General features: G+C 36.5%; 1 protein-coding gene across 4 annotated transcripts in view; it reads right to left on the bottom strand.

The window, feature by feature from the left end:
• Nucleotides 1-26,278, bottom strand: part of CEP162 (centrosomal protein 162) — a 75,487-nt gene that overhangs the window by 41,280 nt on the left and 7,929 nt on the right. For 2 of the 4 annotated variants that reach the window (XM_075498299.1, XM_075498298.1), the window contains 18 exons: nt 18,794-18,946; nt 18,337-18,523; nt 17,324-17,376; nt 16,359-16,474; nt 15,362-15,392; nt 14,844-14,966; nt 13,940-14,131; nt 13,684-13,765; nt 12,563-12,827; nt 11,126-11,393; nt 9,259-9,401; nt 8,257-8,484; nt 7,437-7,574; nt 6,385-6,497; nt 5,471-5,576; nt 3,725-3,851; nt 2,617-2,780; nt 990-1,094 (listed from right to left, as the gene is read on the bottom strand). In XM_075498299.1, coding sequence (XP_075354414.1) covers nt 990-1,094; nt 2,617-2,780; nt 3,725-3,851; nt 5,471-5,576; nt 6,385-6,497; nt 7,437-7,574; nt 8,257-8,484; nt 9,259-9,401; nt 11,126-11,393; nt 12,563-12,827; nt 13,684-13,765; nt 13,940-14,131; nt 14,844-14,966; nt 15,362-15,392; nt 16,359-16,474; nt 17,324-17,376; nt 18,337-18,523; nt 18,794-18,944 — 2,592 coding nt within the window. In that variant the 5' untranslated portion in view covers nt 18,945-18,946. The other 2 variants (XM_075498297.1, XM_075498300.1) reach the window with 2 other exon arrangements.

Here is a 26,278-nt window from a genome sequence, read left to right on the forward strand (position 1 = left end):
ACTTAAGCTGGGTGAAGAATTAAATCTGGAGATGCATATGTTGAGAAATTTTTACATTGTTTACATTTATGTTATTGTCTACAGAAAAGCAAGACTCAACCTCTTACTGATTGACTTAGACATCATCTTAAACAAAATATTGCTCTGGTCTTCAGATTGTCTTATGCCAAATGGACCTTTTATTTACTTTCTTAGCACTTAAGTTGTATGTGGCTCTTAATGCTGTTAAAGTATTTGCTTTTCTTCTGGACTTACATTCACGTTCTACTTTTCCAACTGTTACAGAGATATTTCATAATGGTGTTGAAGTTATTCTCCCAGTAACAGATTATATGCCTTCTATTTTGGAGTCCGCAATAAAATAAAACTAACACCTTGCATGCCAGACTAGTAACAAGCCCCTCTTATCTATGGATAAGATATTCTTCACATTAGAATACTGCAGAGGCTCTTTCCCATTTGTCCCACATCCCTACCAAATGCAGCTGCCATTTCCTAAAATTCAGAAAGGCCCACTTCCACCTGACTTTTCTTCAGTGGAAACATGGATTTTAAGGTCTCTACTCCCCCAGTTTTCATGAATCTTGTAGGAATCCAATAAAGTTTAAACCCCTACTCTTGAATCGACTTGGTTGAAATTGGTCATAATGTTAAGGCATTACTGAACATAGTCAGGAGTCTTAGAAGATAAACAGCAAGCTTGAGGGTGCTTTTTCCCTCTTGCCCCTTTCCAAGAAACTCTAAACAGTATGTTAATGTTAAAGGATTTTAAAAGGGGTATCAGTAAATAACTTATTAGAACAGAGTAGCAGAAGAGCCCTTTGTAAGTAAGTAATTGCAGCTTTTTGTGTTAAGAGTGGTCCATAGCACAAGTTACTTTATCATAGGGCTTCATTCAATACTTTATCCTTATGAAAGGGCTGGTAAGTGTTGTAAGAGACCTTATCTGAAATAAAGGTTAAGCAAAACACAGTTCTGTTATTGCATACTTGTCGCTCAAGATCCTGAATTCTTTTAGCGTCTGCTGCTCTGTCTCGCATACGTTTCTTCTGTTGCACACACTGATCTCCAGCTTCAGTTCTGAGCTTCTCAACCTACCCAATTTATGAGAAAATAAATTGAAATATATATTCAGAGACATTGTCCTGTAGTACAAAAGTAAGCATTTCAAACATGCACAATATAATGCAAGTATTCTGCAACTTAAAAACTGGTAATAGTAATTTCTGTACTAACTGATTCTTCAGGTTCTTAAACTACGTTACAGTTTTTTCAAGCCACTTAAGATCAAAGGAGCTGAAACTAGCTACGGAAATCTAGAAGAGAACTTCAGCTCTGGGACATTCTTGTCTTGAGATGAGTAAATCTGCTTCTTTCTCCCATACTTCCAGTATGCAGGCTTGGTTAATAAGCTATAATATAAAGTACTACAGTGTATTACATGAATTCAGGGTGAGTTAAGGAAATAGTTTGTGATTTGCAAGGCTATGCTCTGTGATGAGATATAGAAATAGCCAAAAAGCAACATTATGTTGTGCCTAAATAAATGCTGACTCTCAGGATCAGGGGAAAGAACTGGATAGCTAGTGCTCCTACACTCCCATAAAGTCTGGCCACAAAGACTCAAAGCTTTAATCTAAAATTGAATTTCCTACCTTTATCAGCCACTATGATCACTGTACAGGGATATTACACCCTGTATAGTTGGAAGTATTCCTATCTTGATTTCTCTCTCACATTGGCAATGTTAGCATAAGTTATGCTTTTATGCCTGCATAGTTTGACTAATTTGATTTTTTCTATGAAGTCAAAGTTCTTCATTGTTTTCAAACACCAGTCCATCCTGGAGAAAATGCAAATAAAAATATTTCCTTTCACAGCAATGATATGTTGATCAAAGTTTAATATGGTGGTGTTTAAGGGATCTCCTTCCCTGGCTGCTCCTTCAGAAGCACCTCCTTTTATCTGTGATCTCTCTAATAAAACACCATGAAAAAATTCCAAGATCAATTATATTTTATCACTTGTAAAATGCTTTATTTCTGTGAAACCTAAGTCAAATCTACTGACAAGCAGGCAATGCAATTCTCAGAACTATTCAAGATTCATGTATTAGTTTTGCTTGCTTTATATTTTGAGTGTTTTGGCTTTTTCCTCCCTACTACAGCAACCAGAGAATTTTTCTAAGAAAGAATTTAGAACCAGTACTTAAGAGAAAAAATAAGCGTTGCCTAAGCTACCATGGAGTAAAAAGGACAAAAGCGAATGACAAGAGGGATGTTCCAAGTTGTTAATGTAACAACGGTCATCCTTTTCTAGTCAAGAAATTTGCAGGTTTTAAGGAAACACATTACTTTTGTTTCCAAAAGCATCATGAAGATGTCCAATAGAAGCAAAACCAGGTTTTAAGCGTTCTGCACTTGCAACTCTCACTGCATATGCAGTAATATCAATTTTTCATATAAAGACTCCACGTTTGATTTAAAGGTTATAAAGATGTTACATGTTTTTGCTTGAAAAAAATGGGAGTATTATGAAAGACAGAATTACATTATACCCATCACTAGAAAAGATAAATTAAGTTCCAAATTCTTAGATAAAGCTAGATATTATCACCTCTAGTTTTAGTTTCTCAATTTCTTCTCTTGCATCTTTAAGACGGGCTGCATCTTTATCCAGAAGATCTTGATTTTCTGCATACCACTGAAGTCGTCTTTTTAAATGAGTAATTTCCTGTTTGTATGATTCTTCCATAACTTTAACTTCATAAGACTTCTCACCTACAAGTATAAAACATCCTTAGTATTGTTTTATTAGTAATTATGTATTGAAGAAGTAATTAGTCTTAAAAACACTATCCTTCTCAGCACATTTCATACATTCACTCTTTTGACAATCCTGTTACTGCAGTAAAGTTTTAAAACCAGACCCTAATTAGGATTTTAAATGCAACTGGATTTGAAAAAAAAAAAAAAAAAAAACAAACCCCGCCACCTCTTTTCTCTCATACATAGTAATACTCAATGGTTCACAGTTTTCCGTGGAAAGTATTTAAAACGGAATCCCAGGGGGAATCTATTCTTGATCATGTTCTAGTAAACAAGTTTTCAGTAACAATATGGATGACAATATAGAATACATGCTTAGATATGTATTGACCACACTCCTCCCATTTAGGGATCAAGCATTTTGAAGAGACATGGAGGTAAATATTACAGCTCTTAGCACTTGTGATGCCTGATATTGGAAGTACAAGAGTCCAGTTTCTGGCCCTCTCATTAAGAAAGCAAAAGTCAAACTGGAAAGAGTTCTGATAAGAATGTTGAAAAAAAAAGTCACAAGGCATAAATTATAGGTAAAAAATGGGCAAGATCTAAACAGGAGACTAAGATGCAACATAGTAAATCTTTTCTTACGAACAGAGTTGTCATATAAATGGAATCGTCTGTTTTCCGTGCCCAGTGGAAGATGGGCAAGAAATCAAACTCAATAGGCAACAACAAAGGGTTTGGCTGGATACAAGAAAAGGCTTTCTAATAGAGTGCCAAAGGTACTGTAGCATGTCCTTCACTGTATGCTTTTATTAGAAGTTTAGACAATATTTGGAAATGGTCTAGATGCATTTGACTAAGTAACATTTTAATAAGAAACAAGTTTTAGTTACATATTTATTTAGTGAAGCACAGACTAGGCAAAATTATTCAACAAAATGAAGGTGCTTTACCTAATGTGGATGCAATCTGGACTTTTGCTAAATCTCTCTCCTTCTTTGCTTGTCCCAAGTCTACCTCAAGAGCTTGCTTATCTTGTTTGAGACGTCTTATCTCTTCTTGTAACTTAGTTTCTTCCTTCTGAGTTTTAGAGAAAACAGTAAGACAAGAAAAACTAAACACACATTGGCATACAAAAAACCTGAACACGCTTTTTCACCATAAAATGATTATATCACAACAGTTGCATCAGACCACAGCAGCAATGAGGTTTTCTAGTTTTGATATCATTCTCAGGCCTTGCTATAGGAAAGCTTGGGAAAACTTAAGCTAAACATAAAAAAACCCCATATGGTTTTTTTTAATAAGTCTTACATAACTGTCTTAAAACATCTGCCTTTTGAGATGGTCAGTAAAGAAAATGGCTTTACTTATTTCTAAGACTTAAGACTGTAGCTTAAATGGACAGATGTATTGTCCAACAGTTCATCTTACTACATTCTATTTCTCAACATTTTTTGCATGCACTCTGTTCTGTTTGTGTGTGATCACTAGCAAACTTCACGACTAAGGAGGATGAAAGGTCTCAGTGCCAGCCTCTGGAGATGGAGGTCCTTGGTCCTAGGGATCCATGGGTACAGGGAGCAGCAGCTGGCGGGGGGAGGGGCAGGGGGCTGAGATTTTGGGGCCAGACAGTAAATAGACCAAGTGTCTAGGGCCAGCAATGGCCAGCATGTGCATGTATGTGTGTTACTGCTGGTGAACTCCTATCGATCTGCTGAACAGGATCAGTCCATATGTGCTCCTCGTGTTTTATCCAAGAGTACTGTTTGTATTTCTGTGGTGTGAGCAAAGGCACTGCTCTCTGTATTATCTGTGTGTCTGACCGTGTCAGTGTTGTCTGTGTGTCTCTCCATCTTTGGATCTTGTGTTCAGTCTCATTACAGGCTGGACCTAAGGACAGGGAAGTGTAGTAGCAGCACCTGTGAGGTGGCAACTAGGGGAGCCCTTGGAGTCTTAAGAGCTCAAAGTCAGCTCTATCAGACCAGGAACACCTCCACTGGTCCTCAAGCTCACTGGATCCGGATCCTCTTATCACCTACCTAACCATTTTTTTTTTTTTGGGGGGGGTGGGGTGGGGGTGTGTGTGTGTGGTTTGTTTTTTTTTTTAAAAAAAAAACAAAAAAAAAACAAAACAAAAATGGAAGAAGCAGCTTTTAATTTCTGGTCTAACTATCAGAGGAAGTATGTACCAGAAGAGTCCCCACTTGCAGTAAGCAGAAAAACAGAATTTCCTGAAAACTTTTGATTTTAACATGAAGCTTACTAAACATCCTCCCTCAAAAACACAAGCATCTGTAGGACTACAAAAAAGTTACATGAGTGAATAACAAACAATTCTTTTCACTCTGATGTTCTTTTCTAGAACTTACTTGGGATAGAGCAGGGATAAATTCTCTTCTGGATTTGTCTTATGTAGGAAAGCTATAGAGGTATCACTGCTTTCTGCAAGCTCTCAAGATATTTCAGAATTGCCAGTAAACATGCCAACACTGCACTTCTTTCAGTGAATCTATGTCTTAGGGGATTACTTCTGAAAGTTCATTTGATGAGACACTTGTGATATACAAGTGTGGCAAATAATTAACGCTGTAGAAGACTAGCATGCTCCACTACTTAATTTACATTATTAGTCTACAATATGGATGGTTATGCATTTTTCTATGAAGACATGAAAAACAGGCTTGGTATATACCTACCTGTGCTGCTCGAAGCTCTGAAATCAATTCTGTGAAACTCTGATTTCTGGCTGGTTCAGAATCCTGTACGATTTGTGACTGGATATTAGTCTTCTCTATCTTTTCTCTAAACGGTAACAGCAAAAACAGTTATGCAATGACTTGGCATACTAACTTGACTTGGCATACTAACAGTGGTGTACTAAAAAACAAACACCACCCCACCCCCCCCAAATGGTACCACAGAGTCAATCTGTGCAGGCTCAAAATAAAGAAAGAAGCAATTATGGAGTACATCTTTATACCAAAAAATTTCACCTGTAAGATGAAATCTTCTCACCTCTCACAAACTTGTTTGTTGGAACTACACAAGGGAGGGAAACAAAGCCTACTCTGCATCAGTAGAACTCATCTATGGGCCTCTCCCAAGCAAAGATTTGTAAATTAGGAGTACACACCGTTGCTAGTTTTTTTCCTCATTACTAGGCACAGGATGCAAGTCTTACAGGACCTACAGTGCAGTGAATATAAAGGTTCCTCCACTACCAGGATCTCTTGTGGTCCCTGATCTACTGTGTATCTTAAAACAGTATCAAAACATTTTGACACGTGAGCAGAGCCATAATACCAGAACAAGTGTAGTATACGTATTGCACATTCCGATATGAGTAAGAGTATTTGAATTTTAGCATTGAAATATTCCCCAAGTGGAAGACTCTATCCTTCCCACAGGTCTGCAACATCAGCAAGAAGACTAAGAATTAAGTGCCCATAATCAATATAAATCAATTCTCAAAAGAAAAAAGAAAACCACAAACCCGAGAAAAACTGGAAAACATGCACCTGACAGACTCTGCAGTGATTCTTCATAAATAATATAATAAACACAGCTGAAAACTCCAGAGATTTTAGGTCAGATATTTAAATTAGCCTACCTTAGGGCTATTAATTCAGACATTAAACACTGATTCTCCTTAAACATTCGTTCCTCATTTTTTTTGTTTTGGATTTGTAGCTCTTTCATTTGTTTGTATAACCTCTCATTTTCCTAAGATGAGACAGACAAAGTTAAAGAATGTTCATAAATTACTGTTTTATCCAGTCCAAAAACAATTCTCTGTGACTTGCATAGTTTGCCTAGTGAAACAGTGGAAGCAAACACTAAATGTTTTATTACTAAGTTTCTAAAATGGATATCTACTTTCATTACCTTTATCCTAAAGTACTATACAGTGACCTCTACAATCTTGTCCAAGTGTCTGTTCACTCTGGAGAACGTAGGCCAGTTTCTCTGCAAAGCTATCCCAACTATATTCTAAAAGCACATACATGGATGGGTGCTGATAGATCAGAGCTCAGCCTGCCCATGCTCCAATCTTGTGGACACAAACCATCACCCATTTGGGACGCTCACAGCAATACTGGCAAGACATTGTGGCTATACCAAGAAATGCTGCTGAGCACCATCTGGAAGCTGGTTAAACTAACGTACTTGATTTTACAGCTGCAAGTATTCAAAAGGATTATTAAGCTTGCATTATCTATTTCTACACTTGACTAAGTAATAAAAATCAGGCACACTAATATGGTTTCCTTGAAATCAGCTGCTCGGATCCTGTGAAAAATGTCTTAAGAACAGAACCCTCCAGATTTCTAGTTTTGCTTAAAAGCACTAGTTTTCTACTACATTTGGGGCAAAAAGTTTGTGGTTCTTTATTGGCCATAAAGTGTTTTCCCAGGTCTTAACCAACAAGTCAGCATATTTTTACCATTTAGAACAGTTACATGGAATCGTGGAAAAACTTAGCCCAAACTAGATGTGTGTGAAATACTTTATAAACATGTAATACGTGTTTGCCATTCACACCTAAATTTTATCCAATTTTTACATAGCAAGATAACTGTTTTCAACAGAAAAGTAGTAGCTATTAAACAATTTTGTTTCTGAAACCGGCTAGAACACAGCTCAATATGCAGTGTGGTATACCTGTTGATAACCTTGAATAATGACCTCTTGATCTTCAATTTCTTTTTGTATTTGTGCCAGTTTTTCTTCAGTGACAGGTACTGTTGCCGTATGATGGGTCCATCTCTTCTCTTGAGTCAGCTCTTCCATACTTCTTAACTTTCAGAAAGAAAAAGACACAGAATTAATAAGAAAGTTTTGCTAGCAATATGGAATTCTCTACACTACTACACTTTTATAGTATAAATAGGTCAATCTTTTCATTAAGATATGAAAGATTGGCTCATTGGTCTGCTTATTATTGGAGTTTTACAGAAGCATTACAAAACAGGAACAAAGTATAAAAAGTTTGGGAAAAGTTAACAAAGTTTTACCCTCCCCCTTCTGTTCTTACGTATCTAGACAGGAGGGTATAGTGGAATAACCCTAGGAATATGCCATATAGACAAAACACAACATTGAAAAATGCATCCACAAAAAAAAAAATCTCAATATATAGTACTTATATCAAGTACTATCAAGTACTTAACAAGTGGTATCTGTTAATCGCCTTTTTTTTTTTTTTAACATAAGAGTTAAATCTTTGCAAAAAACCTGCTGCAGAACTCTCAAAATAGCAAACTAAAGGAACTCGGGATAACATAGTTTATCTCTGTAGAAAAAAAAAAATCATGTCTTATGAGCAATAAATGTAACAGTGGGTATGCATTTACAAACTAGCAGTGTGTGTGTAAATCTGGATTTTCTGCTCATTAACAACTTATGTAAAATAACATTAATTTAATTTTCAGATGCAATATTTCTCCTATTCTATAGTAATGGGATACAAGATGATAAGTACCTTACTCTGAAGAACATAGTTTTCCTGACCCAAGCGAGAAAGCTCTTTTTCATGCTGTGTTTTCAATTCTACTATCTTTGTCTCCATTTCTTTCTCTTTTTGTGAAACCGTGCTGGTTAGCTGTTGAATCAAATCACGAGCTGTGTTCAGGTCCTCCTCTGCAACTTGTACTCGTTTTAGCAAATATAGTTCTCTATCACAACTTTTGATAGGAGAAAATGATAAATCCTAGTGAAGAGAAAAATTCAGGGAAACATTACACTGAGCTGACTGTTTACCAAAATTCCGCTCATCAATTTTATTTAACTTGTCTGGCTTGTCTAGCTCTCAGCAACCACATAAGGCACTTGAAAAGAAAAAACCCCAACATTCTAATAACAAAACATCCTGCATTTCTGAAATAGGTATGAGGAAAACAAGCCAAAAACCAACAAGAAACAAACACCTCTCATATGAAAGCTACTACACAGCTACCAGAATTATTCTATTATGCATCTTACTTTTTGAAAAGCAGTAATGATTTAGCTATTCAATGAATAATTTTTTTATACAGTTTATAAGGAAGAAGGAAAATCCGTCATGGTGCCGCAAATTCAGTCATCTTGGAGAAGTCAGAAGATACTATTAAATATTCAATGCAATGCAAATAGAAAAAAAACCCAAACAGTAGTACTATTTAACATTCATAACAGAATACTTTAAAGTTGTATTTAAAATTTTCCCCTTTTCTACCACAAAATAGTAATTTTTAGAAATTAATAAGCGTTCCAACTTTAAGTACATAGAACCACCCAAGCAATAGAATTATCCAAGCAACTGAAAAGCAGTATGATTATACTTGCATATTTTAAAAACAAAAACTAGTATTTGACTAAAGGAAAGTCTTTATTCAGTATTTCAGCATTTACCAATCTTGTGATAATTATTAAAAGCCTTGAAAAAATAGGCTTGCAAACCAAGTTGTAGATACTATAATTAGGAGCATCACTTATTATTACTTACATGCTGATATTGCCTGCAATAATCCACAGCGTGGTGTCCAAGATTATTAACGACTGATTGGCCAGACATAACTCTGTTAATACTTCCCTTCAAAGTTGGTTCATTTGTTGCAGATCTTATTATCTTAGTAGCAAATAAGGCTTCTTCATTTAGGCAGAAAGTAAAATGGAACAAAATTAAATTCAGAATTTAATGTCCTTTCAAAAAAATCCGTTCATGTGATCCACGCCTTAGGCATATAAATTAAATATTCTACAACCTGAATTTTGAATTAAATATAGAAACTTGAGAACAATGAGACATCACGGAAAACATTGTAGTTTTTTTAAGTAAGAAACTGATGACACGGTAAAACAAAACCCAAGGGAACAACTGAAACAAGTAGCTGGATAATAAATCCTTCATGAAACAAGGTTAACCTCAGTTCTCTGCTTGAGAAGTGGCCAGTTATCTAAGTATACAGAAATACAACATATTTCAAGCTATGGTGAAGATAAGACACACCAATTTTCAAAATGGACTTTAGAGTGCAGACAGCATACAAAGACATGCAACATTTATTTGTTGCATCAAATAGCAACTTGACTGGAAATTAAAAATCACGGAAGTTCCCCCTAGAGAGTAACTAACATGGAATTATTCACATCTTAGTCTTCTCAAATACAGATAGGTACTACAGCTGCCATTTTATTTCTGCCTATAGCAATTTAAGCTAAGAGCTCCTGCTTAGGAATGTTACACATGAAAGCAAACAGGCAATGATCATTTTCCAGATTTAGTACTTTTTACATTTCTCACACTATCCCCCCACAAAGGTGCTCCCTTAGCACTGATGATTAGGGGACTGTTTGATTCAATGCCATTCTCTTCCTAGGTTTAGAGGTCCCTGCAGAATGCATCCCGGTGAGATTAACTTCTGAAGTCACCTGAAATTGCTATGGAGAATGGCTATAGCTAGAGAGGGAAGAACATGTTTGAATGAGGCTAGTGGCCTCATTTTCTCAGGACTCATCATTCACTTCACCACCTCCATCTGGCTGTACACCCTCCTCTTCTCCAGGGAGCACCACAGCGATGCACTGAGGAACTAAGATCCATTAGTTTGACAGCTGCCACTGAAACATCTCCCTAAAATGGGCAACATAGTCCTAAACTGCTTTTCCCAACGCTACCTGCAGGGCTTTTATAAGCATTACATGCTAGAAATGTGCTAAAACCTGGGCATCTGTAGAGTTATTCTCCCATGCCTCAGAGATAGCAAACATCGTCTGCAAAGACGCTAGGCTGAATTCTCTCATGAAACTCTTCAGGCTTCACCCAAAAATAAAAAAGTTCAGTCCTTTATTTGAAACTCAGCTTTCAAAGGACTACATTGGTATTCTCCTTTCCTTAGTGTTACAAGAGACATGAACAGAAAGTAGGACTTTCTTTTTAGTGCTTTCTTTGTACTGTAGGAAAGCAAAGATAAAAAGCAGCAGCTGAAAATAGAAACTCAGCATCACTCACAGAAGTTAGTGTGTCAGCAAATCTTTGCATTTACTGTAATGAAAAATCTAACTTGTAGATACATATTTTTGAACACCAGCTTTTTCTGTTGTTTTGGTCCTACTGGTGAACAATAGGTAAGTCTCAAACATAGTGGTGGTATACGTGACTGGAAATGAAACAAGACTACAGTGCAAAGCTTTATTTAAAACTCTCTCTTCCAGCAACTGCTGATACAGAAGAAGTTCAGAACTTAATGGCGTTTGGGTTTAGATTTCTTCTACAACATTTTGTAATTTTTTTCTTTTTCTTTTTTAAATGTGAAACATGAACAGCAAAGCTCTCTGGCTCTTAAAACTCAGACTTCTTACAACAGAATTACCTTTAGATCTTGGTCTATCTGCAGGACTTTTGGCTTTCACACTGGTCTTTTTGAAAGTCTCTTTTGGTGTTTTCTTTTCATTAACTGGAAAAGACTGTTTTGAGAGTGAAGTAGGTTTCCCATACCCAGAACTTCTAACCACCCCATGAGGACCATATGAAGATTTCTTTTTATGTAAAGGTGCTGGACCTCTGATATTCTTGTATAACACTGGTTTAGTTGTCATTGATTCTGATCTTTCATTCTTCAAGGAACAAGACCGAAGAGCCTGTGATAGAGCACATTTGTTTAAAACAAGTTTTAGGCTCTAGTGTAATCTGAAGGTAGCTTTCACTACTAAAAGAACATAGAACTAGTTACCAGAATTACACAGCTGTAAGACTTGGGGTGGCGGGAAGCATTGTTTTTAACCAAATTAATAGTATCTCATTTTGCAGAATATTACTACTTCAGAAGTATATGTAGTACAAGTATTTTGTACTGGCTCCATTTAATTGTTCTGGGGAATTGTATTACATTACAGGATCTTTAGCGTACCAAAGCAGGTAGCTCGTAACTAAAGGAGTCACAGTGAGCATAGAAACCCAGTGATGAAGAGAGGAGCAGTGGCAGGCAGAGAAACCCTACTAAACTTGATCATCAAAACCAGAGCACACAATTCCTAAGACCAGCAAATGAGAAAGCTTAGCCTGTTGGCCCTGGCGGGAAACCCACCAGGATGAATCAGCCAAACCACCTCTCCCCCTGCAATGCCTTGCAGACAGAAGAGGTGATTGCCTAAAGGACTGTGGGGCTAATTTAGGGGATGCAAGGCGAAGAGAATTTGGGGATGCAGGGAGAAGATTTGGGATTGTGTAAATCTTGCTATGGAATGTTTTGAGAGGATTGTGGGAATGTGCAAAACTTACAGGGTGTTTAAAGAAAGGACAAAAACTAGGTAAAGGGAGAGACTAAGGTGGATCAAGTAGGAACAAGTGTGGGAAACATGGAAAATAAGATTAAAGAAGCTGGTGACATGACCAGGTTGCTGGTCAGTACACTTCTCTCACTAAGCTCTACAATGATCATTGCAGTCTCTCCTATATTCTTTTTGAACTGTATTTCTAACTACCCTCTCTGTAGGTATGCTCTCTATTCTGAGCCTGTGTGTGTTTATACATGTTCCCCCAATGCAAACATGTGCTCAGACTTGCTACTAGCTTGAGCTGGGGACATGGAACCGCAGCAGCCTTGCACATATTGGGCTAGGACAGGAAGAATCCTGCTGGTCCCAAAGTCCACTGGATTTGGCTACCTCTAACAATAGCAATGGTAACATCAGAGTTTCACAGTCTCTCAATTTCTAAACATCAGACCATAATCAAATGACAGGCAGTCTAAAAATATATACATTTTAAATTATTTCCATATAATAAAAATCTGGTTGATATTACTTACTTCTTTAGTTTTGCTGCCTTGTGAAAGCAGAGAGTCCTGTACTATTTTTTCTCTTAGTACATCAGGCTGTACTTCACTGGTCTGAATTTCTTTCTCAGTCACCCTCTGAAAGTTATCGTCATTCACAGCTGTCTGCAGAAAGATGCTCTCTTCTCTGTTAAATTTTTCAAATAAGTTTGTCTCCCAAATGGTATTATTCTGGTGCTCTTTAAAGGGCGAGTGGCTTGTGAGGTCATTTGCTGTGCTGCCTACCAGTTTCACAGGACTACAAGAGAAAGGAATAAAGTCATATATAATAAGACTTTTGCCCTTTGCTTTTCTATCACTCTGGAAAAAGTGGGCCATTTTTCCTTTAGGTATCAGCTGTAAAGACTGCTTGAATTTGAAAGAGACAGTGGGTTCCTTTTAAGAACAACCTTGCAGATTCAGTTATACAGATTCACTCCCACGCTGTGGAACAAGAGCCGTTTCCAGCAGTGACTGTTTTTGTGGAGGTACCAAACTCAGCTACAAGATGAACACCCGCAAGCATGCAATTAATGCTAATAAAACAATGAATAGTAATTTCTGCTGGGTGCAGCTATCCCATAAGCTCCCCAAACTCATTTGCTAAGCATAACCTATTTCTGACAGTGCCAGGGCCTGTGGTTTCTGCTCCAGACACAACAGTTGGAGCAAACCAGAAGGACGTATGGAGCACAGGTTAGTAAGAGTCACAAGAGTAAGCAGAATAAGAGGATTTGATCTTAGATTATTGAGGTTGGAGAGCTAGGATAGGATGTGGGTTGAAATCCATGTGTGGGGGAGGGGAAAGAGCAGAAGACCGGGAAAGCAGAGATCCTAGCTGTGGCAGCTGTGAGAGTGAGGAACACTCCTCCAAATGATTTGGCAAACATTGCTGCTTATCACTCAAAGTTTGGGAATCCCTGGTCTAAACCAATTAACCCTGTATATTCATTTTACAATTCACTGCAAATGCCATAATGCCAGTGCAAGACATAATGAAATTTCAGTATTGAATTAGGGAAAAAGACAGACAAATTATTTAGTAAGCTGTTTTTCGCAAATAGTTAATGGACTTAAGTTACTACAATTCTTAAAATGCATTCTGAAATAAATACCTTTCAGGCTCCACATCAAAACTTCTGATACTACATGAATGTCCTTTAATTGGTTTCATCAATTCTTCCACAGTAGGTAAATCTAATTAGTGGAAAAAAAAAAACCAAAATAAAAACCCGACACCAAAAAACTTAGAAAACATATTTGTAAAAAGGACAACATTTAAAAATGTTTCATAAATGGAGTATTAAAGATATTACTAGTTCACTCATTTTACATGCTTGTACAATATATGCCTGCCTTTGAGGTATTTACCTGACTCAATAGTTGACATGTTTTTTGAATAGATGTCATTATTTTGTGAAACACCTTGCACTAAGCATTCCGAGACTGCCATTGCAGAATTGTGCGGGTTTTGCTCATCAGTGTCTCCCAAAGACTGATCAATGTGATGGTATGCTTGGTGTAACGCTTCAATGTCACTGGTGGTTTGTCCATAGGAAGTGCCTGTGAAAAATGCAGGCTCATAAGAGACACTACAGGATTTTCTGTTTTGGGACACATTCCACTGGAGCCTGTGTTTCCATTACTAGCTTGGTCTATTATGTGGTGAGAACAGTGATTACAGTTATGAAAAAAATATTTAAAAATCTCATGTTTACTACAAAAATAAACAGTTGCCAAGTTAATTAGTACATACTAAATAGTCTCATCTACAGTTTGCATGCCTCTCCACCCCCCTCCCCCGCTTCAATAGTTTATCAGTACTAAAACTAACAGCGTATGTGATACAGCTATTTTAACAGATGCCATCAGAGCCATACTCTGGATATAAGTGGCATACACTGTTTAAAAAGTTCAATAAGATAATGTATTTTATAATTGTGTTCAGTGCTGTCAAAGAAGAATTTTAGCTATGATGAATAACCAAAAGAGATGGTATTCAAAAATCAAACTGCAATGTCAAAAGCCACTTTACAATAACCAAGTATGAAAAGGTGTCTTTTTAGCAGAAACATGACTTTTTTTCAGAAATATTTCCTCCTCCTGTCAAGATTTGTTACTAAAAGCCAAGGGTTTCACGTTCACTAATAAGCTAAGAACAAATGAAGGCGTCAGAGCCATCTATTCTACTAAAGATTTTGGGGTTTGGGTGTTGTTGTTGTGCACTTTTTTTGGGTTTTTTTGTTTTGTTTTGTTTTTTTAAAGCAACCCTTACCTGCTTCATTCATTTCAATTCCACTGACTTCTTCAGGCAGATAACGTTCACCTAGAGCTACATCTGATGTTTCAACAGCCTTCTGGAGTTCTGTAGTTGAATCTTGTGAATCAAGTAATACAACTAAAACCAAGATAACGAATGTTAAAGAAAACACAATTCTCTTATTTATACTCTGTCTACACTGGAATTAGAAGTACACCAAAGCTTATCTTGATGTACTAAACATGCAAAAAATGCTATATAGATTATTCTAATGCCATTAATGGTAAGCTGATTAACTCCGATTGCAAGCATCAAAATCTGAGTACTGACTAGATGTAGTAAAATAAAAAATTACATTGATGATCACTTTGAAGTGCTAACATATGGATTAATTTTTAATCATTTCAGTCCAACAGACTTTCAGTAGAACACAATAAAATCAGGTGAAAAATATCAAAACAGTAAAAATCAGGTAAGAAAGTTTCAAAAAGTTACATTTAGTATTCTCCTACTGATCAAAGTTTGTATTTTACCTTTAGCCAGCATGCCAGTGTTTGCTTCTTCCTAACAAAAATAAAGAAAAAAAAAAACTTTTTTAATTTGGGGGGGGGGGGGGGGGGGGGGATCTGGATGAACTTTAAAAGTTGGTCCAAAACCTAAGAACAGTTCTTAGAACTAAGCAGTTCTTGGTGCTCCAAGAATATGTACTTCTCTAAAACTCTTCTTAGGATACCAGAAGGTCTTCAACTTCATGTACTCTATCAAGTGACTGGGAACTAAATGCTAGTCTGCATAAATGGAATAATATTTTTGCACCTTCCTGGTTCTCTTATATTGTAATTTGAGAAAAGAAAATAACGTAGCAGTAAATACATTACACTTCCATTCTATTTGTTCTTTTCAAACATTTATTAGAAATACCACTCTAATAAACTTACTTAAAAATAATTTAAAAACCCCATTTATCTATTATAGATGAACATGTGGTGCTCTATAGACTCCTTCCATAAAAAAAACAAATCAGAGAATGCACCTGATGTGCCGCAGCCACATGTGTTCCCCATCAAAAGACCTGACTAAGCTAGTCAACAGGGGGCTCATACAGTGTAGATTTTGGGTCCTCTGTCCAAACTGCTTTTCTGTACAGAACTACTTCCCTCAGTCTCTGCCTCCTGCTGGTGTAGACATGACCTTAATAGCTCCAAGAGAGAGATTAATCACTACCCATGCTGAGGCTGAGGCTCCAGCCTGAGCTCATCATTTGTGTACTCCCATCCACAGTTCTTAATTCAAAGGCGGAGTAAGCAGGAAACCCTGTGAAGAACTGAATCCTTTCAGTGATTTATCACAGGAAAGTGTATACCCTTAATAGAACAATATAGTCCCAGGACCACTATATTTGTTTCCTTCAGATAGTACATATTAGAGATATATATATTATATAAATATAAAATATTACTATATTTACAGTTATACACTGCAGAGCTTTTGTAATTCATGCAAGTAATATAAACATTTGGTAAGTTATACCTGTTCTTGAGGACTTAAATCAACTCCTGACATGATGTTTTGATTCACCTGACTTCCTTCAGTTTTAAAGGCAGGAGTAGCATCTGTTTCTTCTTCAAAATCTTCACTGTAGCTGCCTGAAGAGTAAAATAAACATCAAATAGAATGAATATTCAAGGAAGATAAAGCAGTAAGGGAAAGCTATTTCCTCTTCCCCAATCTCTCAGCCAAGAACAGCTACTGCCACTATTACTCCTTCCATAAAGGCAACAGAAAGATTTTGAGACTGGGTGTGGTACTAGAACTACAGTAAGTCACACATAATATCGCTAAATTCCAATGAAGTTTGTCTTATGATCAGATATACTTTACCTCTGTCTCCTCAAGGCATACTTGAATTGACCCCTTTTATTCAATCACTTTCTCTCACTTAGGGGTGAAATTATGCAATTCCCTGCCTAGTAGACAAAGTACTCTGTACATCCACTTTGACAACTCCAGCAGTTTTTAGGCTCAGAATCTGTATTCCTCTGACCTGCTTTGGTGGCCCAACAGCCACGCTTTACCTGCAATGGTCAGGGTGATCTGGGAACAGAAGTCAATTGGTTTACATATTACTCAGAACAAAAAAGTTCAGTGAGGATGCTGGACTGCCTTGTGAATCTGAACCCCAGAAAGAGTCAAGCTTTCTGACTGGCTCCAAAGGCAACACAGAGTATAGAACAAGCTATGAGACTGTAGTACAATTTCCTCTTTCTAGATCTTTAAATTACATCCCACTACAAACATGAAGATCCTACGCTATCCTCTGAAACCCTGCTGTGATGTTTTCTGAAGACTTTGCATTTGAACTCGAGCATTAATCCACAGCTTTCATTTCTGTTATTCTGTTTAATGAGGGTCTCACAATTCTTAGTGTACACACAGTTAAAAAAAAAAAAAAAAAGAAGAATTTTCAAATCAATGATTTAGAAAGATGGTATTACCAGATTTCTCTTCATGTGTGGATTCCTCTTCTCCTTTTTCATTTTTTTCATTTCTGAGAAACAAAATGAAAATTTTACTCTCTTCTTGAACAGCAAATAAAGTTTTTTTCTCTAATTCCAAACTTTGATACCTCTTACAATTAGCAATAAAATTAAAAACCTGAATTTGTCCATCATATCAAATCATAGGTAAGAAAGATGTCAGCAATTATTAAAATAAATATTTTTTACAACTGTCCATAGTTAAAATTTTCAATCTAACTCTTAAAATCACTCCCTTTCTGCATTCCCACCAACACCTAGATTAGCTTCTCAAACATTTATCATCAGGTTTGCTTCCTGTTCTGACCTTCTTACTCTGCATTAACAAAAAAACCAAACCAAACCAAACCTTACTTTCCCCTTTTCCTGTAAAGTTCAAGTTTTGTCATTACCTAAAACTCTCCAGAATTCTGACTCTCCAACTGTTTTCATATTGGAAGTTTCCTCTGCACTCAGCATTTTTAGCAACAGCAGCCTGAACTGCCCCTTCATCCGTTTCTCTCACGTATGTTTGAACTTATTTTCACGTAACTGATTATAAATGAATTGCTCTAGTCTATGAAGATTTTGTATCTTTCCTCTAGATTCATTTGTACCATCCTGTCTAAGGGGACACAGAATCTTTCCCGATCTACTTCCTTGTTATTATCAATTGTTAACTGTTCATTTAGTTCCACCTTATAATTAAGAATGTTAAATTGACTTCTGACTATTGAGTTATACACAAGACTGTGTAGCTATGTCCACTCATCACCAAGTCATGCTCTCACCTTATTCCTTTATTTATTAAGCTCAATTCTGTCCTTGTCTTCCAAAAAACCAAACCAAACCAAACAAACCACAACAAACAAAAAACTGTCCGAAATCGTACGGGATCTTGTCCCACAAAATCTCAGTGGTCATGGCATTCAGATACCCAAGTCACATATGACCACTAATACAGCCCACAACTTTTCTTCCCTCTAGATTACCGTACAAATGGTGCTAGTAATACAGAATCATTGGAATCCAGCTCTTTATTTAATCTTGAATAATCAATAGTAGAGGAAGCTTCTCGTTCAAGTTTGGCAAAGAAGATCTCTTTTTCTTCTTGTTCTTCCAAGGTATCCAATCCAACTCCCACGATACTCTGATTAGGCCCAGAAGCTAAAACTGAATCTAAATTTCAAAACAAAGAATAACCTAATTGTGTCTGTGCTGTATGACCACATAGAATAGTCATAACAGTCAACAACAACTATAGACAGACTCACAAAGTATTAACAGTATCAAATAATCACAAGCTAGTACCAGGAGCCTTCAGCTCACGAGATGCAGTTGACAGAAGTGAAGAATCCCAACTTGCAATGAATTAAGGAAAACAGTTTATAATAATAGTTTATTTAGATCTAGCCAACTTCATGAAATGGCTGCACTCTCAGTTCTCACCATTTGTCTCCAGGCTGTCTCTACTTAAGGAGACAGCAACCCCATTACTTTTCTGAAGCTGCATCTTTTCCACATGCGTATTCTCATCAGTTTCCCCCATAGGCTGTGAAGTGTTCTGTATCTTGGCAAAGCTTCCATTAGTTCCAAGCATTCCTAGGAAAAAAGTTGCAATATTCTTGACTATCATCTAAAAGCTATTTGTATGACACTTCAGTCTTTTAGCCATCTTCCAGAACCACCAATTTTAAGCTCATGTTGCAACTGCAAAGATACCCAGTCTCAAAAGCACATTCATCTAACTTCAGTTTCTGAGATACGTAAATCTTATTTAATTACAATTAGTCTATTATACACATTTCCTTCCCATCCTTCATATTTGCACACAAATCTATAGTTGAGCATGGGGCAAATATAACAACTGTAAAAATTGGCTTACTGTAACATTACTTATGGAAGACAATCACACAAACTGTGTACAGAAATTAGCATTTCATTGTTAGAAGCCTATTAATTTTGTTTGACCTACTATCCACAGACTTTTGAAAATTGTAGCCATTGGCCCAGCAGCTCCTTTTCATTCGTTGCAAATTAAATGCTTTAAGGAAAAAAAAAAAAATAGTAACCAAAATTACTTAAAGGTCACTGATGAATACCCAATTCTTCCATTCTGTATGTTTATGCAACTACAACATGCAGTTGCTCTCCTTACTGTAATTTCATTGTTGTGAGGGTTCAACATCACCTTACCAACTTTATGTGTGAATTCTGCTCTCAGACAGAACACTGCCTTGTCTACTTCCTTATGGAAAACTAAAAGCCAAATATTGCAGTACATTACTAGTTAAAAAGCAGTACCAAGTCCCTTCTGCCTGCTCCTAAAACACACACATTTATAGTTAGATTCTTTAGAGGTTCTGTTAGGAGAAGGGCTAGGAGAAAAGCTGCTTATGCGTTTTACCCCATGACATATGAAATGGTTTAACACTTCTCACAGAAGGGAACAGAAACCACGTCCATCCTTTCCAACGTGAATCTCCAGTTGATAAAATAGACTCAGAATTTTTTGTTCTGTCTGGCCATATGATGTTCAGACTGTAGCTGTGTCCTTGTACTGAATATACCAGGAGGGGTGAAGGCACTGACAACAGCTCATTTCCTGCTGGCAGGAGACTGCAGGAGATGTGTACATCAATAACCCTTCAGAGCAAGAACACTAAACCAGTTTTCCATGTGCTGTTCAAGTGCTTCAACTCTGGGCTGTTACTCTGTCCTCTATACAGGTTCAACCAAGAAATGCCATATTTGCCTATATGGTGACAATGGAGAATCCTCTCCATTCAGTACTGAAAATGTACCCAGGGTGAGGCGGGGTGGGGAAAGTAAGAGTCTGAACGCCTTTTCCTTCCCTACTGGGCAGCCCTTAGCATGTGCATTCTGACTATAAGAGCCTCCTCGTTAAGAAGCAGAATAGGTTTTTCTTCTTGACTTGCAATGACAAAGTCCCCTTACACATTTTATTGGGAGGCTAAGTGCATAAGATTCTACATCTTGGAAATCACTTCCACATTCCTGTATCTAACTTCAGCTCCATCCTCGATACAGAGCTCCGACTGACTTGCCTTGCATGCAACAAATAAACGTCAGAGACATTGACTAAAGGTCAAGATCCACATGTATACAAAGTTAATGCCTAAATAAATACATTCTGCTACTACTGGAAAGTATAAAATGGAAAGCTCAAAAGTGCTGGACAGAAGTGAAAAAGCATAAATAAGCCATTTCTCTGGTAGCTAAATGCAGTCGTTTAAAGTAATTTGCTCAGATGACGCTCTATTCTAGTTATCAAGACACCAAACAGGAGTTTGCAGCTGGGTCACAAGTTTTTTGCAGACCTTTAGATTAGCCACAATCTCACCAGACCTCCAACACCCTATTTTTCAATGAGAATATGTTAGTAGAATCAAGGACAAACTGTCACTGCCCTCCTATGTAAGATTTACAAGAAAGAAGATGGGCATATACTTCAGTAAAAAGACAATTAGAATGTTTAACAGAACAAAATTTTAGAGAAAAACATTTTCCTGAGTGGTTTTATTTAAATCACCTCAAACTCAATGAACTTTATGAACAGACTTATATTGATCTTGAAGGCTTCATGGGACTTATGTAACCTAGCTAATATCTTTTAAGTATTTTGCCAGTTCAAACCAGACCGGAGCTTTTTTAAAAATGCACCTCCCATAATAATCTGAAAATCAAACACTGTTTTGCAGCCATTCAGTTTTGCAAATCAGCCACTCCCAATTCCCAGACACACACCCTCGATTACAGGAGATACTACCATTGCTAATGAAGGCAAAAATGTCTTTTTACTAGCCCTACACAATCTGAACTCTGAGAAACTTATCAAATTTGGAAAAAATGTCAGCTTGGATGGGTTTCAAAGTCTCTTTTCACTGTGTTTCTTGACTGTTTGAACACTCCTACTGATTTCTGTGGGGCTTGCAAGAGTGATTTATTTTTTTGGGGGGTATTTGTTACTTTTCATAAAAACTTCTTGAAACAGCAGTTGTCTTGAACTCCAAAGATTTCAATACCCATATCTTCACATGCAATATTTTGTAAGGCTAATGTACAGTATTCTTTTTTAAAGTCCTGCCACTTGAAAGTAATTAAAACAAGAACCTGAGTTTCACTTGGGAAAATATTTCTAACCAGCACACTTGCAGAGAAAAGTTTAAAAACATAAATACAAAGGACTCAAACCTACAGACAATGAAAAACATCTATTTAAGAAGTTCTTTTCTCCTTAATCTGACTAGGACTATCAGAATCGAGACATTTTAGCTTTTTAATATCATATAAAAATACAATAAATTTGTTACCCTCAGAATTGTCTGGACTGTCAGAAGTGAGGCTTCCTTCTTCTTTGTTTAAGTACAAATCTTTCTTGTCCTTATGAAATTTTTCCAGCATTTTTAATTTAGACAAAGCCTTGCTGCGAGATGCACTGGAAGAAGGTTTAGGGGGAACTACTTTTAAGTGTACACAAACATTTATAAGTTTTTATACATAATGGATAGGGAATAAAGAGAAAAGTAAGATGTGAGAATTCAAATTGGCACTCTGAAAAAGTAATGCAGTTCAGTTTCTTGTAGATTGAATTATCAACGATTTTCTAGCTATAACTAAAAATTAAAGTTAATACTTATAACTTCTGAGAATAAAACTCTTTTTTTCCTCTTTTTTTATTTTCAAAAAAGACAAATCCGCCTTGCTCCACTACCTTGCATTCAAATACACTGTTCTAGGAGCTCAATATATTACCTGAAAACAAAGAAAACTAGTAAAACTACTTCAACAATAAAAGAAGTTTTGTACTACAAGTTGTGAAAGAAAGCATCTAGATCGGTTCAAAGAAAAGTGGAGAAACATAGGTACATAAGCGTGAGTTACTGCTGTCTTTATCACTGTCAGGTACAAGAACTGTATGTTGTTTGATCAAACCATTGTGAAGGCTTGCTTAGAAGCAAATACAACCACTTTCCATTCACATTAGTAGAATTAAGTTTTAGGTAACAGTACCTACGCTGAAAACTGTGCGCTCTCATGATACTTAGATGATAGTCACACTGTACACTTAATATACCTTTAGGCTAGCCAGATGCACTGTATTAGACTTTTCCTTGTTCAAATCGTCAGGGTGGAGGGGGCAAATTGGCTAATACAGAGAAAACTCTTAGTTACAGGTTTTTTGAATTTACCTTGACACAAGAGAGAGCAAGAGTAGTCTAGGGGATCAGGCCAAATACTTATGCTATCTAGAAACAGGACTATGGGGAGATGTGACCAGAAGCTAACACAACTCAGAAACATCCAAGATGACTAAAGGAAGCTGGTCAGCATATGGCAGGTGCAATGCGAAAAGAGAAACGGTATGAAATCCATTCTGATAGAATGCACAGGTCCTTTATTCCTTTAACTGATGTCCAAGTCCACTAGCGAGGCATCACTTCTCTAGATTTATATTCTCCCATGTTTACTGGGAAATGAAAAGTGTTGACAACATGCCTTCTGATGTAAATAATGCAAACACTTGATGCCTTTTAAAACAGTAATTTGAAATAACTGCCAAACTCCTCCTATTGCTCACATTTCAAATATTAAGCCTAATTCAAGAAATAGATTCAGTTTTAGTGTTTATCTTCCAGACCGAGATGCTTTATAGCTATTCTATGCAAATGAGGCTTATGAAAACAGGGCAGCACATATGCTCTAGAAAGCTAACATAGAGAAATGTTCTATAGGCTACATAGTACATCACCAACACAATCTAAAGACCAAGTGCCAAATATTTCTTTGTCATGGCTCTCCAAAATATTATTGATCTGCTTGAATTTAACACCAAAGCCACATTTAAACTAGTATATAAAAGTTAATTGCTATGGTAATTTACACAAAACTATTTAATGGATCAATGTTTGTAACTCTTTAATTATTCTTTGGAGTTTCTCTTCAGATAGCATAAAAAGTGACTTCACATAAAAGGTTGAATCTGAAGTTACATTGACTGAAATAATCCTGTAGATTAAACAACTTAGTTTGTCATTATTACACCAACTGTACTGTTTCCATTCCAGGGGCAGCATGCCCAGAGTAGCCTACTGGTTAGCTGAGGGAAAAGAATCACATGAACAGAAAATAAACAGAATGCTTCTCTGACTGGAGTCTTTGAAATTAAACGAGAAGAACAGTGAATATTAATATTTCTTGAGGATGAAATACAGAAAGTGTAAGAGATTTTCTGTTTAATAAACATACCGACCTTTGTTTAGATTTGCAAACTTATTCTCCCCTCCCATTGGCTTACATTCAATACTGCCTGTCCTCCTACATCACTATAGGTAGTGATGTATGATGTAACAACAACTGAGCAAAAGTTCACACAGTTATTAGTTTGTTCTGGAAATGACAAATGAAGTAAGTGGCAGCTTGCTTTCAGTGAGAACACTATGGTCAAATGGACGATTTGCAAAGGATTTTCTATAGGAAACGCACTAGTAATACAAAGCCGATATTGAATAAATTTAACAAAACATATTTAATCAAATACCAGACTGGGAATCTGGATGGGGACTCTTTTGTTCACTATTTTCCACTATTTCAGCATGGCTTTCCATCAGTTTCTTCTCTTTTCTCAGTTTAACAAATCTTGTTTGAGAATCTTGAAAAGTAAGACAAACAGCAAGAACAGACAGGCAAGCAAGACCGGACAGGAATTCTTATTATCCAATTTCTTTTTATCATTTAAACGACAACAGCAAGTAGAAAGGACATTAGTTAGAGGTATGTCTTTAACCTGTCAAATATGGGAGACAGTATCTTGAATCATAATTTGCACATTTCAGTTTAAAGCTGAAGAACAAAGAGTTCAAACGTGCCTAGAAAAACAAGTTGAGTTATTTTAAAATGTATTTTATACTGCTCAGCCAAATGAACAGAAATAGTCTATGCTGTTTACCATTAATCTACAAAACCAAGAGAAAACAGGCTACTAGTTTAAAGTTCTACCTGTTTCCTGGCACTTCTGCAACTAGATGCCTTGGAAAAAAAAACCTCAGACAACAAATAAATGTATAGCATATATTTTGTCTTCCAGTCATGTCTGGCATCTTTTAAGAAAGCATGATATAGATACTGAAGTAACTCAAAATGAAAACCTCAAACTGGAAACAACTTGTCAGCTCGGTACATTACTCAAGCTAATTAGCCAGACTGTACTTTGTTAATATAACAGTTCTCTATACAGTACCACCAAACACATCAACTCATACATATGAAGCACATATTTGTAATGCAGTGCCACACTGGGGATAGAGGTCAGATTTATACATTTACATAAGTTTAATTAATGTTGACAAAACACTTTAAAAATAATTCTATTAGTTGACAGCCTGTCAATAAGAGTCCTATCTGCAACTAACGTGGAGGTTCAAGACTAGTAGAATACACAAGAATCTCCACAAAATTTCAAAGAATGCCAACCTTACCCTTTTGAGAAATAAATTCAGCTTATTTCCATATTTGTTATCATCACAGCAATATTATTATTTTTTTAAGCGGGACAAATATTTTGCTATTTAGGGCACATTTAATAACCTTACAAAAAGCTAAAAATCTAAATCATCTTCCTCTCAGTCATCCCATGCAGTAACTTACATTATTAATAATAATCCATTATTAATACACCTGAGCACCATACTACTCTTGCATTCTCAATTTTTTTATGTCCAACTGCCAAGACCTGTTGGACCTTTGATTCAAAGGGCATTACACACAGATTACTTTCAACTCTCTGTGAAAAAATCCAGCCCCTCATCATGAAGAGTATGAATATGAACAGGCTAGCTTCTTTTGCAAGTAAATGGATTCCATACTGGCAAAACTGGGTAGGCTCACCTTCCCAATGTTTTCCTGTTAAAGGAGAAGCTTTTTTTAAGAGAGACCTTAAAAAGTTTACCAGAACTCTGTTTTTATTTTATACATCAATAAACTGCAGATCAAGCATGTTTCAGTTCTAATAGCTTGACCTCTAGTTAAACTACAGAGCTGATAAGATACTCTTAATTTAAAAAATAAAAGTGGTAGAATTGGTTCGGATAGGAACAACTTGATATGATCACATTATTTGTTCTGATTCTGCTTTGCATTGTACTTAACCCATACAAGCACTGTTCTCTAACACTTGTAATCATCCTGCTTTTTAAGCACCTATTCCAGTGGTTTTTGGTTGAAATAGCATGAGAAACATCACAGGGTTGCCTCAAGCATCTGAGAAAAAACACGGAAGAATGCTGAACTTCTAAAGTCCCCTGAAAATTTTCTTTGACAGTATGTCGAAAAATGAGGTCATGCTAACCGCTTAATTCTCACACTTTGCCCAGCAAGAACACTCTGTCCTTCTGGTTTTTTTGAAAAGCTGTAAGGAAATCATAGTGTCTCATAACTACCCGATATGTGGTTGCACTACCTGATAGGAACTCTCTCATATCCATCTGAGTTTTCCAGCAACATGTTAAAAGGCCAGAGACAGATAAGCAGTCCAGATAACACCTATTAGGGTTATGCCTAAATGGCACAACTGCTGCCTAAGATTTGGCTTGTAACTATGACAACACTGACAGGAGAGAGCTATGCTTAAAATTGGAGGCTACCAGCAGTATCTTAACTCTGTCATATGAAAAACTGATTTCTGGAACTTTCTGTTAAGCTCCAGTTGTAAGTTATACAGATCATGAAAATAAGAAGCCACCAATTACTACAAGAACAAGAGGCAATCACCCTGTGGAGACTAACTACTCATAGGCTTTACTACCCAATAAGAAAACAATGAAGAAATGGAAAACTTGAGGTGGAAAGCTTGCAAACAATAATATATTTTCTTCCAGAACTATGTGACCAAGTCAATACTGAACTAGCAATCAT

The sequence above is a fragment of the Mycteria americana genome, chromosome 3 (assembly GCF_035582795.1).
Source record: "Mycteria americana isolate JAX WOST 10 ecotype Jacksonville Zoo and Gardens chromosome 3, USCA_MyAme_1.0, whole genome shotgun sequence".
NCBI classification, from domain to species: domain Eukaryota; kingdom Metazoa; phylum Chordata; class Aves; order Ciconiiformes; family Ciconiidae; genus Mycteria; species Mycteria americana.